This window comes from Galeopterus variegatus, unplaced genomic scaffold (genome assembly GCF_000696425.1).
Source record: "Galeopterus variegatus unplaced genomic scaffold, G_variegatus-3.0.2 Scaffold6752, whole genome shotgun sequence".
NCBI classification, from domain to species: Eukaryota; Metazoa; Chordata; class Mammalia; order Dermoptera; family Cynocephalidae; genus Galeopterus; species Galeopterus variegatus.
This window is the reverse complement of record NW_007732863.1, coordinates 48381-61730: the sequence shown is the minus strand read 5'-3', so window position 1 is coordinate 61730 and position 13350 is coordinate 48381. Positions and strand designations below refer to the sequence as shown.

The 13350-nt window shown below is 56.4% G+C and overlaps 1 protein-coding gene across 1 annotated transcript in view; it reads right to left on the bottom strand.

Annotated features, from left to right (window-relative positions):
• The window catches only part of WDR86 (WD repeat domain 86), a 21563-nt gene that overhangs the window by 509 nt on the left and 7704 nt on the right, over positions 1–13350 (bottom strand). Inside the window, exons 4-7 of the mRNA XM_008591194.1 lie at positions 10114–10255; positions 7375–7792; positions 3114–3249; positions 71–174 (exon numbers count right to left, since the gene is read on the bottom strand). Coding sequence (XP_008589416.1) covers positions 71–174; positions 3114–3249; positions 7375–7792; positions 10114–10255 — 800 coding nt within the window. The remainder of the gene's footprint in view (positions 1–70; positions 175–3113; positions 3250–7374; positions 7793–10113; positions 10256–13350) is intronic.

Here is a 13350-nt window from a genome sequence, read left to right as displayed (position 1 = left end):
GCCCAGTCAGCCCGCGTCGCCTGCCGGCTGCGGCGCGGCGGGGCGGGCGGCGGGCGCAGGCGGGTCGTACCTGGATGCAGTTGATGACGAAGGCGTGGCCCCGGAACACCCGCTGCAGCGCCCCGGACTGGGCGTCGAAGGCCCGGGCGCAGGCGTCCCCGCTGCCGGTGAACACTGCGAACACAGCCGCACGCTGGCCTCGCGGCCCGCGCCCTGCCCCAGAGCCCGGGGACAGCCTGCCTCTCAGGGATGTCCTCGGGCTCGAGTGGGAAACATGCAGAACCCCCTGCAGGGAACCAGGGCTCCCCTTCGTCATCTGGCTGCGTCCCTGTGGCTCCAGGCGGAAGGCCGAGGCCCGCAGAGGCCTCCTCGGGGCCTGCCGCTGCCACATGCCACGCCATGAGCCGCTTCAGCTCAGCCTCTACTGTCCTGCAGGTGGCCCTGTCCCTCCCTGAGCACCACCCAGGTACCCACTCGCCTGCCCTGTTTGGCGAAGCCTCTGGTGAAACTGGCTTTTCTGCCTGGTGTTTGCAGAGGCTCAAAAGCTCCTGCCTTGGGGATAATCATGTTCTGGAGGCTCTTAACCCCAACCCCACCTGAGCAGCCTGTTCCCTTTAAGGACCAACCAGACACTCACAGTCCCGCTCCTCGGAAATGGATGTGGCCCTCGACACAGAACCCAGACCCTCCCGGGTTCCCCAGCGCTCCTGCGGACACCTAGCACAGGAGGCCTCCACCCTCTGTCTCCAAGCTCCTACCTCTCTTGGGGCTTTTCCTACATTATAACTTAGTCTAACAGTTTTCCAACTTCAATATGCATCAGTCACTTGGAGGGCTTGTTGACACACAGATGGCAGGGCCCTACTCCAGAGTCCCTGATTTAGCAGGTGTGGAGGTCTGGTCACACTGAGAATGCGGACTGGAGGGACTCACTGGTTCACTCACTGTCTTGGGCCGGGCTCTCCCACAAGCTCACCCTGACACTAGGATTTGACACAGGCATTCCAGGAAGCTTCCATAGAAGAATGGGGGGAGAAACGGGCTCTGTCATGAGCAGATAACTATTGTGGCATCTGGGGTGCTATCGTGCTGGGGACCCTGGGGAAGTGAGACCCATCTGGGGGACAAGGACTCTGGGCTACCTATCCATCAACTCCCAGCAGTCACTAGTGGAGGGAGTTCTTGTGGGTGTCAACACCCCAGCACCTCTGGCGGGCGCCACTTGCCTCAGAGGAGGCTCACTGGCACTCGGGGCAGGAAACCTCCATGAGTGAGGCTCCTGTGCACCTGCCACGCTCACCCAGCAGCCTAAGCCAAGGCCAGCATGTCCCTGGGTTGCTCCCTAGCCTTGGTCCTTACCCCACTTCCTGCCTTCACCTGCCTATTCGCAGCCTTTTTGTTAAGGCTACAGAGTGAATGTGGCCCTTGGGGAAAAGTTTCATTTCTGGGTCTCTTCAGCTCCTTTCCTGCCACCCCACCCCTGCCATTAACTCAGAAATGTATGTGGCTCCAGAAAACTGTGTGGCTGCTGGGCATCCTGTGGATGAAGAGGTTCAGGAACAAAGTCTGAGAACGAAGCTCCATAAGAATGGGCAGCAGGTAGGGCCCACGGGATGCACTCAGCTGCGTGTTCCATGCCAGCTGCTGCCAGGGGGAGGTGCTCTAGGCCACTGCCGGCAGCAGCCTCTGAGAGTGGAACATTCTTTTTCAATCAGAGGTCCCAGACTTGGCAGCAGAGCCATAATCACACTTACAGGCTTGGACACAGGAGGAAGGAAAAAATTTTTCCATGTCAGACACCCAAATCCCGAGGGCACGTCAGGCTCTATTTTCAGAAATCCACCTTCCATCTTCATCTGACCCCTTTGCTGTGAAGTCAACTTGAATTTCCCACTGTGACTCCTCCCCCACCCCATCTCCTCCCTCCAGTGCTAGGAAGACACTCCCAGGCCTGGCACACGTGGGGCTGGTTTCTGCTGAGTAGAGGGGGCAGGGGAGGGCTGATGGCAAAACGTGAAGTTGGGGAACGTTCTGGGAAAGAGACTCAGGAACGTGGGCGGTTGGGGGCTGCTTCCCCACAGAGTGTCTGTGCTCTGGGTGTGCCTGGGGACAGAGACAGCAAGGCCCAGACGTGTGACCATTTGAGACCCTGGGACAGACAGCTCATTGCCTACCCAAGACATTCTGCTCTTCTTTCTTTCCGAAATAACCCTGATTCATCTTGGCAACGCTGTCCTTAGATAAGACTTTATGTTTCCATCTCTCTTGCACACACAGTGGTCAGACAGGGATGCAGAAGCCTTCAGGTGGGGCTTCCAGGAAAGAACTTAAAGGGGCCACTCAGCTAGAAGATGCACCCTTTCACCCTTCCCTCCTCTTCCTCCTGCCTGCCTAAAACATGACATGATGGCTGGAGCTGCAGCAGCTACCTTGAACCACAAGGCCCCCTTAAGATAGAAGATATGGGCTAAGGATAATGAAGCAAAGTGACAGAAGGGATCTGGGTGATAACTCTGAGGAACCACCCATTCCAGCCTAGTCTGCCAGCCTCTGGAATTATTCTACCTGAAAACAAAAAGAAAATCACTACCAAAGAAATATCACAATTTGTAAGAATGAATAGACTGATAATTAATTTAAAATTTAAATAAATAAATAAATCACGACCTCATGTAAACCTGTTTTCTGGATTTTCTCTTATCTAGTCAAACGTAAGGCCAAGTGAGGCTAAGCCCATGTGCCCCTTGAGTCTGGTTGGATCCAAGTGTCACTGTCTCACTTGGAGAATTAGAATGCATCCTTGAGACATGCTTTTGACCCTAGGACCTCCAAATGTTTAAATCTCCCCACATTCTTATATGGTGAAGGTGGGGAGGAGCCCCCAAACCCTTACTTGGAACTTCTTTGCAAAAAAGTTGGAGGAGCAGGTGCGTGGAGAAGGAAGGGCTGCTGCCTTTGGGCACTGGCGATCCTGAATGGCAGCTGAGGTTCCACGAGGGCAGACCACGCAGGAAGGAAAGCAGCAGAGAGGAAGAGCCGGGGAGGAAAGGGAGGAAGGATTGGCGGGGGGCCAGGCCGCAGGGCGGGCTGGGGCAGCACAGGCAGTCACTTACAGGTGCCCGCGTGGTACTTGAGGGCGCTCACGCCATGTCCGTGGGCCGCGAACGTGCGCACCCTCTCCCCGGTGTCGGCCAGCCAGCACTTGACGGTCCTGTCGGCGCTGCCCGAGTACAGGAGCCGGTTCACCAGCTGGGAGGAGGAGCAGGGAGGGTCAGCCATGCCAGCCCCAGGCCCCGCCGGCTGCAGCAGGGTGGCTCGGAAGACCCAGATCCCTCTCTCTAGAGCAGGGGAGGGGTATGTGCAGAGCTCGGTGTTGAAACTGTGGATGAGCCCAGAATGACCCTGCACCGAGAGCAGGTGCCCCTCCTTTCTCCACGGGCGGCATGGGCTCAAGAGACCAGCAGACTGTGTGACACTTTGCCCAGGGCCACATCCCCGCCTCTTTGCCCTGTGGACAAGGATGCAGAAGGCCCCTTCCTCAAGGGGCGCTAGGAGATGCGCCAGCACAGCACCAATTGTTTACCCCTAGTGCCCCAGCCAAGAAAAGGGCTCCTAGGAAAGGGCCTGCACGCAGAACTCTGCTAGCAGAAGGGCAGATAAAAGAGAAAGGTCTAGAAGAACCTGACTGGGATGAGAGTGTGAGACAGACCTGCCAGGACTGGAGCTGGACAACCAGGAGCTGTCGTGGGGACGCAATTCCCCCTGCCTGTGGGGCTCCCCTGGGCTGGCACCTGGCAGGGAGGAAAGAAGGCCCCAGAGACAGGCCCGCCCCAGCCAGCTGAAGCTGCTCTGTCTGCAGGAAAAGGGTCAGGAGATGACAGAAGGGCCCTTGCCAAGAAGGACAGGAGGACCAGCCCCAGGCAGGGGCTGCTCGGCCCGTCCACTTCCTGAGGAAGACCACCTCCTCCAGCCTGTGACCTGGCCTCTGTGGCTACACCCCCAGGTTTCCACTTCACATACCTGCTCCAAGCACACCTGTGTCCCAACTGTCCCCTGAGGACCCTGGGCATATGCCTTCCTCCCCAGGTTTCTTACAAGTCCTCCCTGCGGAGAAAGCTCCCACACCCTGATCCTCGCTCATCATGGAAGACTCCCAGGCCGCCCCCCATCCCCCCACCCCAAGACACCTCCTCAGGCTGCCCCCACCACACTGTGTCGGCATCCTGGATGCCAAACTGACCGCTGGTGGCCCCAGCATTTCCCTGCTATTCCCCCACCACACCGTCAGCTCCCAGAGTCAGCCCCAGGCCTCTGGTGCCCATGTCTACAAGCTAGCAGCTGAGACTCACGGACTTCTAATAAGGGGAGTGGGTCTGGGCAGGACGTTTGTGATTGAGACCACTGTAGAAAGGCAGCAATGCAGGACCCCCTCCCCCGCACCAAGGAGGCTTGCTGAGTGTCCACAGCTGGTGAGGACCAAGGGAAGCCCCTCCTGCTCCTCAGAGAGCCTGTCCTGGCAATGCAGGGCCAGTCACCACTGTGGTTAAAACTGATGAGGCAGCACACTTTCAAAGTGCAGATCCTGAGCCACCAGCGGAGGAAGCGTCCTGAGCGCTGCTCTCCTTGGCTGGCTGAGGCCTCACTGTTCACTTTGGCTGGTGTCCTGGGAGGACGCCCATAGGGAGCAGCAGGGCAGCCTAGGGAGGCCAGGGGAGGTCCAAGGCAGATGGAGAAAACAGGATAGACCCTGCAGGGACAGGCCAAAGGGCCTTAGTACAAGGGCCAGGCTCTGCAGGGCTCCCCACAGCCAAGGCAGCTCTGCCATGTGACCCATCAGAGCAGACAGCGGGGTGAGGCACCAGGCCAGGGGCTCTGCTGTGAGGTCCCTGGGTGCAAGTCTCCAGCTCCCCTTGGCTCCATGGCAACCCAGCACAGGCGGGCAGGGAAGCAGCTGTCCAGGCCGTGAGCAGGGCTGCCGCAGAGAGCACAACCAGGCTCCAGACCAGCGGCAGGAAGGAGGTCCTGCCCCTGAGCAAATGGCAGAAGCGGCTCCCCCACTCCAGTCTGGTGCAGGGACACGTCACACCTTCTTGAGTCTGCTCTGTCAGCCAGCTCTTCGCACAACATGGTGGTCACAAGCACAGGTTTCAGAGATGTACAATCCTGGCCTCAAATCCTGCCTCTCCCCTGACAGCTGTGACACCTGGGCAAGCTACTGATCCTTGCTCAGCCTCTGCTTTCTCATGTGCAAAACGAGAAAAAAGCATCTCTCTCGGCAGGAGGCATGAGGACAAACATGCTCTGCGCTCTGCACACCGAGCCCAGGGCTGTCTGAACATGGCGCTGGGACCCGTCCCTCAAACTTCCCAGGGTCTGGCAAGGCTCACAGGAGGATGGCACAACAGTGACTTTGCCGGCAAAGATTGCTGAGCAACCTCGATGCCACCCTTGGGCTGCCCACCCCCATGGCGCCTTCCTTTCTCCCTGGCTGTATGTGAAGCATTTCACTGCTTTAAAGGCACAATGGTAATATCTAATGTCACAAGTAGGTACATAGGTGTCTATTTCACCATTTGCTATACTTCACATTTGAAATGTTTCCTAACTAAAATTTTAAAAACATACACATGAAATTAAGGAGTGACAGGAAGAGACTCCACCTTTTTTTCCTTCACAAGGACCCCTGGGTTAAGCCCAGACCCAGGGAGGGTGCAGCTCCCTCGGTGGTCGGTGGGCCACGACAGGCTAGGAGCCCTGTTTCTTACTGGCCTTAGGGTTGTAGCTCGGATGCGAGCCCTTTCCTCTCCTCTGGCCCAACCCTCTCTGGCAGAGGCCTGTGAACTCCTGGCTCTGCCAGACCTGGTTCTGAGACCTCTGAGGTTGGCTTGCTTGACCCTGGATGCACATCCCGTAATGACCAGGGGAGGCAGAGGCCCATCAGGGCATGGCCGCGTTTTGGGGGACTCACCTCTGTTCCTAAAGGGTTCAGAGTGGGCCACAGGTTGTGAGAAAGCAGGGATGGTCAACAGGTGGGAGGCAGGATGTATGAGACTGTGTGCTGTGGTCTGAACGCTGCTGTCCCCAAAATTCATACATTGGAGTTTAACTCCCAATATAATAGTATTAAGGAGTGTTATTTCATTTTTTTTTTAAAGAGAGGACTGGTAAGGGGATCTTAACCCTTGAATTGGTGTTGTCAGCACCACGCTCTCCCTAGTGAGCAATCGGCCATCCCTATATAGGGATCCAAACCCGTGGCCTTGGTGTTATCAGCACCGCACTCTCCCAAGTGAGCCACACACCGGCCCAGGAAGTGTTATTGCATTTTAAGGGTAAGTATTTGCTTCTGTCTTTAGACCAGACATGGGGCATGAGGGCTCCATGCTCACGAATAGGATTAGTGCCCTTATAAAAGGGCTGGGGGGAGTCTGTTCGTCCCTTCTGTCCTTTCCACCATGTTAGGACGCAGCAAGAAGGTGCCATCTACAAAGCAGAGCGCCCTCACTGAGTCTGCCGGCACCTGCATCTTGGACTTCAGCCTCCAGAACTGTGAGCAACACATTTCTGTTATTTATAAATTACCCAGTCTAAGGGATTTTGTTATAGCAGCAGGAATGGACTACAACACTGCGTATCTCTGTACAGTTTGCTCTTTCCTTCCCTTGCCTCTGGAAAGGAGCCCTCAAGTTTATCTCCACAAACAAAAGGGCCTGATCTGTTTGACGTGAACAGTGTAGATGCCACAGCTCCATCAGATGCGGGATTCCTGCGGACACCCACACTTGGCCCCCAGGAAACCGCAGCCTTGTTTTACCGCAGCTCTCGATCTGCAAGCACATGTATGTTGAAGCCCTAACCCTATGAATGTGACTTTATTTTGAGATAGGTCTTTATTTTTATTTTTTTGCTGGCTGGCCAGTATGAGGATCTGAAAACTAGACCTTAGTATCATCAGCACCAAGCTCTAACCAACTGAGCTAACAGGCCAGGCCAAGATAGGGACCTTAAAGAGGTAATTATTCTAAAATGAGGTCTTACGGATGGGTCCTAATGCAACAAGACTGGTGTCCTTATAAGAGGCGATTAGGACACAACCCACAGAGGGGAAGCATGTGAGGACACAGGGGAAGGCAGCCGCCTGCATGCCAAGGAGAGAGGCCTTGCCAAAAACCAACCCTGCCACACCTTCATCTCAGACTGTGGCCTCCAGAACTGCGAGACCATCAGTTTCTGCAGCTTAAACTGCCTGGTCTCAGGGGTGCTATGATGCAGCCTGAGCTCACTAACCCACTGGGGCAGGGCCGCAGCTCACAAGAGGACCTGGGGCTTTCCTGGCAGCCGGGCATGGACAGCCGTTGGCTGGGCGGGTCTCACCTCTAGACAGATGACAGAGCCCTGGTGCTCCCGGAACACTCGCAGCTGCTCCCCGCTCAGGATGTCCCAGGCACGGATGGTGGTGTCTGTGCTGCCTGTGAAGGCCGTGTGGCTGGGTGTGTCCAGCACCAGGCATAGCACTGCGCCTGTGTGGCCCCTTAGCGTCTGGTGGCAGCATCCACTGGCCACTTGCCATACTTTGGCTGTGCCGTCTGTGCTGCCGGTCACCAGGAGCCCCCCAGCCCCAGCCTCCGCATAGGGAGTGCTAGGGAGGTCCCAGGGGGCGGAGTAGGCTAGAGTCAGAACACAGTTGCGGTGGCCCCGGAACTCCCGGGACATCTGCCCCTTGTCCACACTCCAGACACGAGCTGTCCGGTCATAGGAGCTGCTGAAGAGTTGGTTGTTGGCAACCAGGATCCTGGTGGCAAGAGGGGAGGGCAGGGGACAGAAGGCACAGGGTGGCTGGAGTCCACCAGCATCCACACAGCCTACCCCCTGATCAGCCAGACTGGGCACTGCAGCCCCAGTGGCCGTTCCCTTAATCTGCCGGCTGCCACCCTTGCCGTCCATGTGCAGCTCAAAGCGCCCCCGCCTCCAGGAAGCCACCCTGACTCCGCCACAGTCACCCCTCCACGACTGAATCCTTCCAGGCGCTGAGCTGCCTTCTGGCCTGGTTGTGCCCGCAGCAGGGCCCAAGGATCGGATGTTCCATCCCTCCCAACACTCCGCCCATCGCAGCCGCTCCATGCACAGCTACAAAAGGGGGAGGGAAGAGGGGAGACAAGGCAGGAGGGGGCAGGAGGGGACAGGTGGGGTGGCCGGCCCTCCCAGTTTGCCTAGAGCTGAAAGGTTTCTGCGGATGCAGGACTTTCATTTTATAACTGGGAAAGTCCAGGGCTAAGTGGGACGAGCTGGTTCCTCCTGGGAACAGCTCAGACCCAGTGCCTGGGCGGGGGTGCTTCAGAGTGAGGGCCCTGGAAAAGCCGAGAGCCACCAGGAATTGCAGAAGCCCTTGCTGCCACTATGGTTCCTAGTACTGCGCCCCCGGGGGGCTTCTGGGAGGCACAGTCAGATAAAGATGCAGCAGGCGGGATGGACATCTGTGAACTCCATATGGCTGATGCCTGCTAGTGACACCCCAGCTCCAGGTCACAGCCCTTATGGGATTCCAGGCACACAAGTTGGCCGAAGGGCCCCCGGGAGTCTTGGGTGGGGGGAGCCAAGGGTCTGTTCATTCAGTGGAAGTGGCCAACCACGGGGACCAGAGCAGTGAATATGGTGACTGATTCTCATCTTGATGAAAGCTAAGAACTTCTCCCCAGAAAAATGCACATTTGTCTTCAGTACAGAAGTCTGTGTAACTTCAAAGGCCACTTCCACAGCCCTGCTAAGGAGCACGTGCGTGTCTGCTCGTGCACGGGCACATTGTGTGCATGCGGCAGACTAAAGTGGCAGACCTCGGTCTCTCCTTTAATCATCCAGTTTTACTTTTGAGAAGAAGCTGAGGACAGGCTGGTCACCCAGGGCAGGGCTTCTGCCACCTGCGTCTATCCTGCCTCTTGCTGATTCATGAAAGGAGACGCCTATGCCCACACTTTCCTTCAAAGACAGACTTCCTCCTTGGGAAGAGGCTGGCAGGAGCCGTGAGCCCAAGTCCTCATTCAGGCCACTTGTCCACCACCTAGTTTGCCTGCCCCCGGCGGGTGCCAGCCTCTCCTGCCTCAGCTGAGGAGGGGACAACAGCACGGCTGCTGGAAGGTCGAGCCGGCCCAGATGCCCCCCCCCCCCCCAAATGCCTCCAGACTCACTTCTCCACGCAGCGAAGCCCGCTGGCTCTTCCCTTTGGGATGTCACCTCTGCCCTGCCCTGTCTGAGGGTTCAGACTGAAGGCTATGACACCCCCGCCAGCTGGAAGGACAGGCCAGTCCAGCCGATCCTCCCATCACACCCTGGGCCAGGACGCAGGCCATTCTGTCCTGAGCCAGCAAGCTCAAAGCTCCTACCCGCCAGGGGCCCTTTCCTTCCCTAGACAGACCCCCAGCAGTGCCCTTCCTGTCCCTGGGTTGTGGGGCCCAGCCACTGCCAAGACTCCCTGCACTGCGTTCCCTCAGGAGTCGGATGCAACAGTCATGAGTTCCATCAATAGTGTCAAATTGATTTGATCAGCACAGGAATTTCCACTGCTCAGCTTGGACCCAAATTCAATAAGGAAAGGAAAAATTCAAACCTTCCTGAGAAGGAGGGAGTGGGATATTTTCAACAGCCACATAGAAAGGAGAGATTTCAAAATATCCTCGACTCCGTATTGTGCACGCTCTCCGTTCTCCCCTCCTCCAAGCCCTTGGCCTGCCATCAGGTATCAATTAAACAATTTCCTCCGGAATTGGTCCCCATCAGTAGGGGCTGTAGGCTCCAGTGCCTTTCCCTGCACCTAGCAGGGGACAGTCGTGCTGTGGGCTCCCTGGCGGGTAGGGACGTGGGGTGTCCAGGCCCAATTCCGTGTGTGGGTGGAACCTCCCTTCCCCACTCCTCCTCCTCCCAGACCCCCACCTGCAGTGCCGGGCAATTACCACTCAGGCCTGGGGATACTTCTGTCCTAGGTCTCCATTGCAGCATCCACGTTTTGACTTCCCCAGAGAACCTAAGTTTCTCAAGGGCAGGGGCCCTATGTCTCTGTCCCCCTTGGCCCAGCCAGGGGCCCACGAGAAGATGTGGCCCCAGCCCTGAGGCCAGGCTGACCTGTTCACAATGGATGTGTGTCCTCGGTACACCTGCACACACTGCCCGGTCAGCACGTCCCAGCTCCTGATGGTTCGGTCAGCGCTGCATGTGAAGGCAGCTTCGTCCTCCAGCTGGCAGAAGGTAATGTAGCTCTCGTGTCCTGCAGACAAGGGGACAGAGTACCCAGGATGCTGCTGCCAGCTCCTGCACGTCTTCTGGGAAGAATGTTTGAAAAGGGGGAAGAGGGAAGCAGCGGGGGGTGGGGAGTGTTTGAGACGAGTCTGAGACCAATCGGCCCTTTTTTAATGGTGACTTTGGTCTGGGAGACTGTCAGGCACCGTGGGGCACTCACCTGCCCCCAGTCCTGTGCCCCCCACTCCGCCCTCTTCCTGCTTCCTCCCCCTTCTCTGTGGTCTCCTTTTAGTCTTCAAAGTTTTCAACTATTTGTAGTCAACAAACCCAATGTTGCAGAGGCAGGAAGGACACTCACAGGAGCCAAAGGTATGGCCAGGATGGCTGGGCAAGATCCTGGGGCTGCTCCTGACTGACTGCCCACGGGCAAGCAAGACCTTCCTCCCCAGGTCTCTATCCCCTCAACTTGAAATAGGGACAGTGACATTACCCACCTCATGGGGCTGCTGTGCAGACCGAGTTACAGTGGCAGCCGCATAGTAAGTGTCATGCGTTAGCTGTTGTTCTTAGGTTTGGAAATACTGCGGTAGGCAGAACGTCACCCCCAATGATATCAGATCCCAGTCCCTGGAACCTGTCAATATTACCTTACTTGGAAAAGGGTCTTTGCAGATGTGGCTAAATTAAGGATCTTGATTTGAGAAGATGACCCTGGATTATCCAGGTGGGCGCTAAATGCAACCACAGGTGTTCTTATAGGAGAGAGGCAGAGAAGACATGCACAGAAGGAGAGAAGGTACGGGCAGAGACCGGAGCCACGCGGCCACATGCCAAGGAACACCAGCAACCACCAGACACTGGAAGAGGCCGTAGTGGCTTGACCACTATGGGTCTCAGAGCAGTGTGGCTCTGCTGCCATGTTGATTTCAGCCCAGTGACACTGACGTTGGGATTACGGCTTCTAGAACTGAGCAAGGATAAACTTCCCCTGTTCCAAACACCTGGAATGCGGCACGTGGCCACTGGGCTCAGCACATGCACTGGGCAGTGGCCAGACGAGCTTCACAGAGCAGAAGCCTGAGTGCTGAGGGTTGAGGAAGGGTCTGTGTGATGCCACTGGGGGAGAAGAGAGGCTGAGAGAGCAGCCGGCACAAAGCAGGCTGGGGGCCTTGGGGAGCCAACGAGGCCAGAATGTAGGTGCTGGGAAGAAATGGCCGATGAGGCCAGGATACAGTGAGGGTGGAGGTCTAATGGTGCAGGGCCTGCAGGGAGGCCAGGGTCTCCGCAATGCGCACCCGAACCACCCACCAGCTGGTATTCTACCTTCTGGTGCAGTTGTCAGATACTTTGTCACCCTGTCGACCGTGATCAGTGCTTATGCCTTGGGCATTAAGAGGCAGCCCTGGAAGCCCTCAGGATGTCTGGTCATAGCAGGACCTGTCTTCAGATAATGATGTCCCCACCATGGAGAACAACTTTCCACAGCAAGCTAAAGCTGAGTTTGAGAGGAATTCGGGGACTAGACACTCAACAGAACCAAAGGAATGTTACAACTAAGAGCCATTTGGGGGGATGTATTTATTACATTGAGGCTTTTGATAGAGTTTTATAATTTTGTTTAGATGTCTGGTATCAGGCAGGGGGTTAGGGTCTCCTGAGAAGTCTCAAGCTAATTCACATCTTCTGTTGTTCTTCTGGGTCTAAGCTTAGTTACTCTCAGATGAACTCAACTTCCTGGGTTCTAAGAAACAGAATTAAAAAAAAGAAAAGTTTTTCAGTCTTCTTGGAGAGCGTATACCAGACCTCTAAGAAAACAATACACGAATAAGTAAACACTTGAAGAAACTGGAGATTGTTTGTCTTAAAATACATGTCGGCTTAAAAGCTGAGGGCAAAACGCGTTTGGCAAAACACAGTCCAGGTTTCTGCCAACCCAGAAGAGTTTATAAGATATTTTAAGATTGTCAACAAACTTTCCCTGAGACAAGATCTGTCTCACCCTCCCCGCTGCCACCAGGATTGCTGAGCATAGAGGCTAAGGAGGAGCCGGCTGGGCCTCGCCCCACTGACTGGGGACACTCCAGGCCTGGCTGGCAGCCAAGGTGCGCTGTGGGCAACCAGGTGCTGGGCACAGCTGGCCCTGCACAAGCATCACCTCCACAGCTCCATGAGGACCCTGGGTGGCCCAGAGCCGCTGACTCGGAGGAGCCTCATCCCCAAGCCTGGCTGCTCCTGTCCCAACTCAGTGGCAGGAAGGTGAAGTGCCGGAGTCATAAACTAAGCCAAGAAAAGCATTTAGAAGCCAAGTGCAGCTACTGAGCTACGGCATCTCTGCTCAGTGGACTTCAGCCGTCAAACCAGGGATGCTGAAGACCCGAGATGTGCGAGGAAAAGGACACACACACAGACTGCAAATCAATACAAATGTAAGTGCATATAAGCAAAGACTTGAAGGAAGAGATGAAAATAAAAAGGAGTTAAGTTTTTCAATGTAAAATAATCCTCATCTCTGATCCCGGGCCAGGCCGACACCCTCTGCCCTCTGCCCCCCGCAGGCCCAGCACTGAGCCGGCTGAGGCTCCCAGTGGCGATCGGAGCTCTGCTGTGCACAAGGCCTTTCCTTGGTTTCCAAGCTCTCACCCCACGTTGAGAACACACCCGTGTGAGTCATGGTTCAGAGCCCTGCCAGCGGAGGGGCCCCGGGGGGCTCTGCAGAGCACACATCCCCTCGCCAGCACCAGCACGCAGCACGTCCCCGACCCCCATGACCCCCATTCCACAGAACACCAGACAGGCCTCCACTGACCCCAGGCCTGCGGAGTCACCCAAGGGAGGCAAGGGGAGGAATCACGCCCGCCACCCATGGAGCTGATGCCCCCACTCCGACCCTGGGGACAGATGGGGGAGGGAGGGCCCATCACACCTCCAGGGACCACAGGGCCTCAGCCATCAGCTGTTGGAATTGTGCAGAATAAGCAAAAAAGCCAAACTAAAAGGAAATATTTTTGAAGGGATGAAGAATGCAGATAAGATGCAGTTACTACGTTCAAAAGGACATGCTGAGCTCCAGGGTTTCCTGCCAAGGTAGCAGCCCTGCCCGCCTCCCCGCCCGCCTCCCCCCCC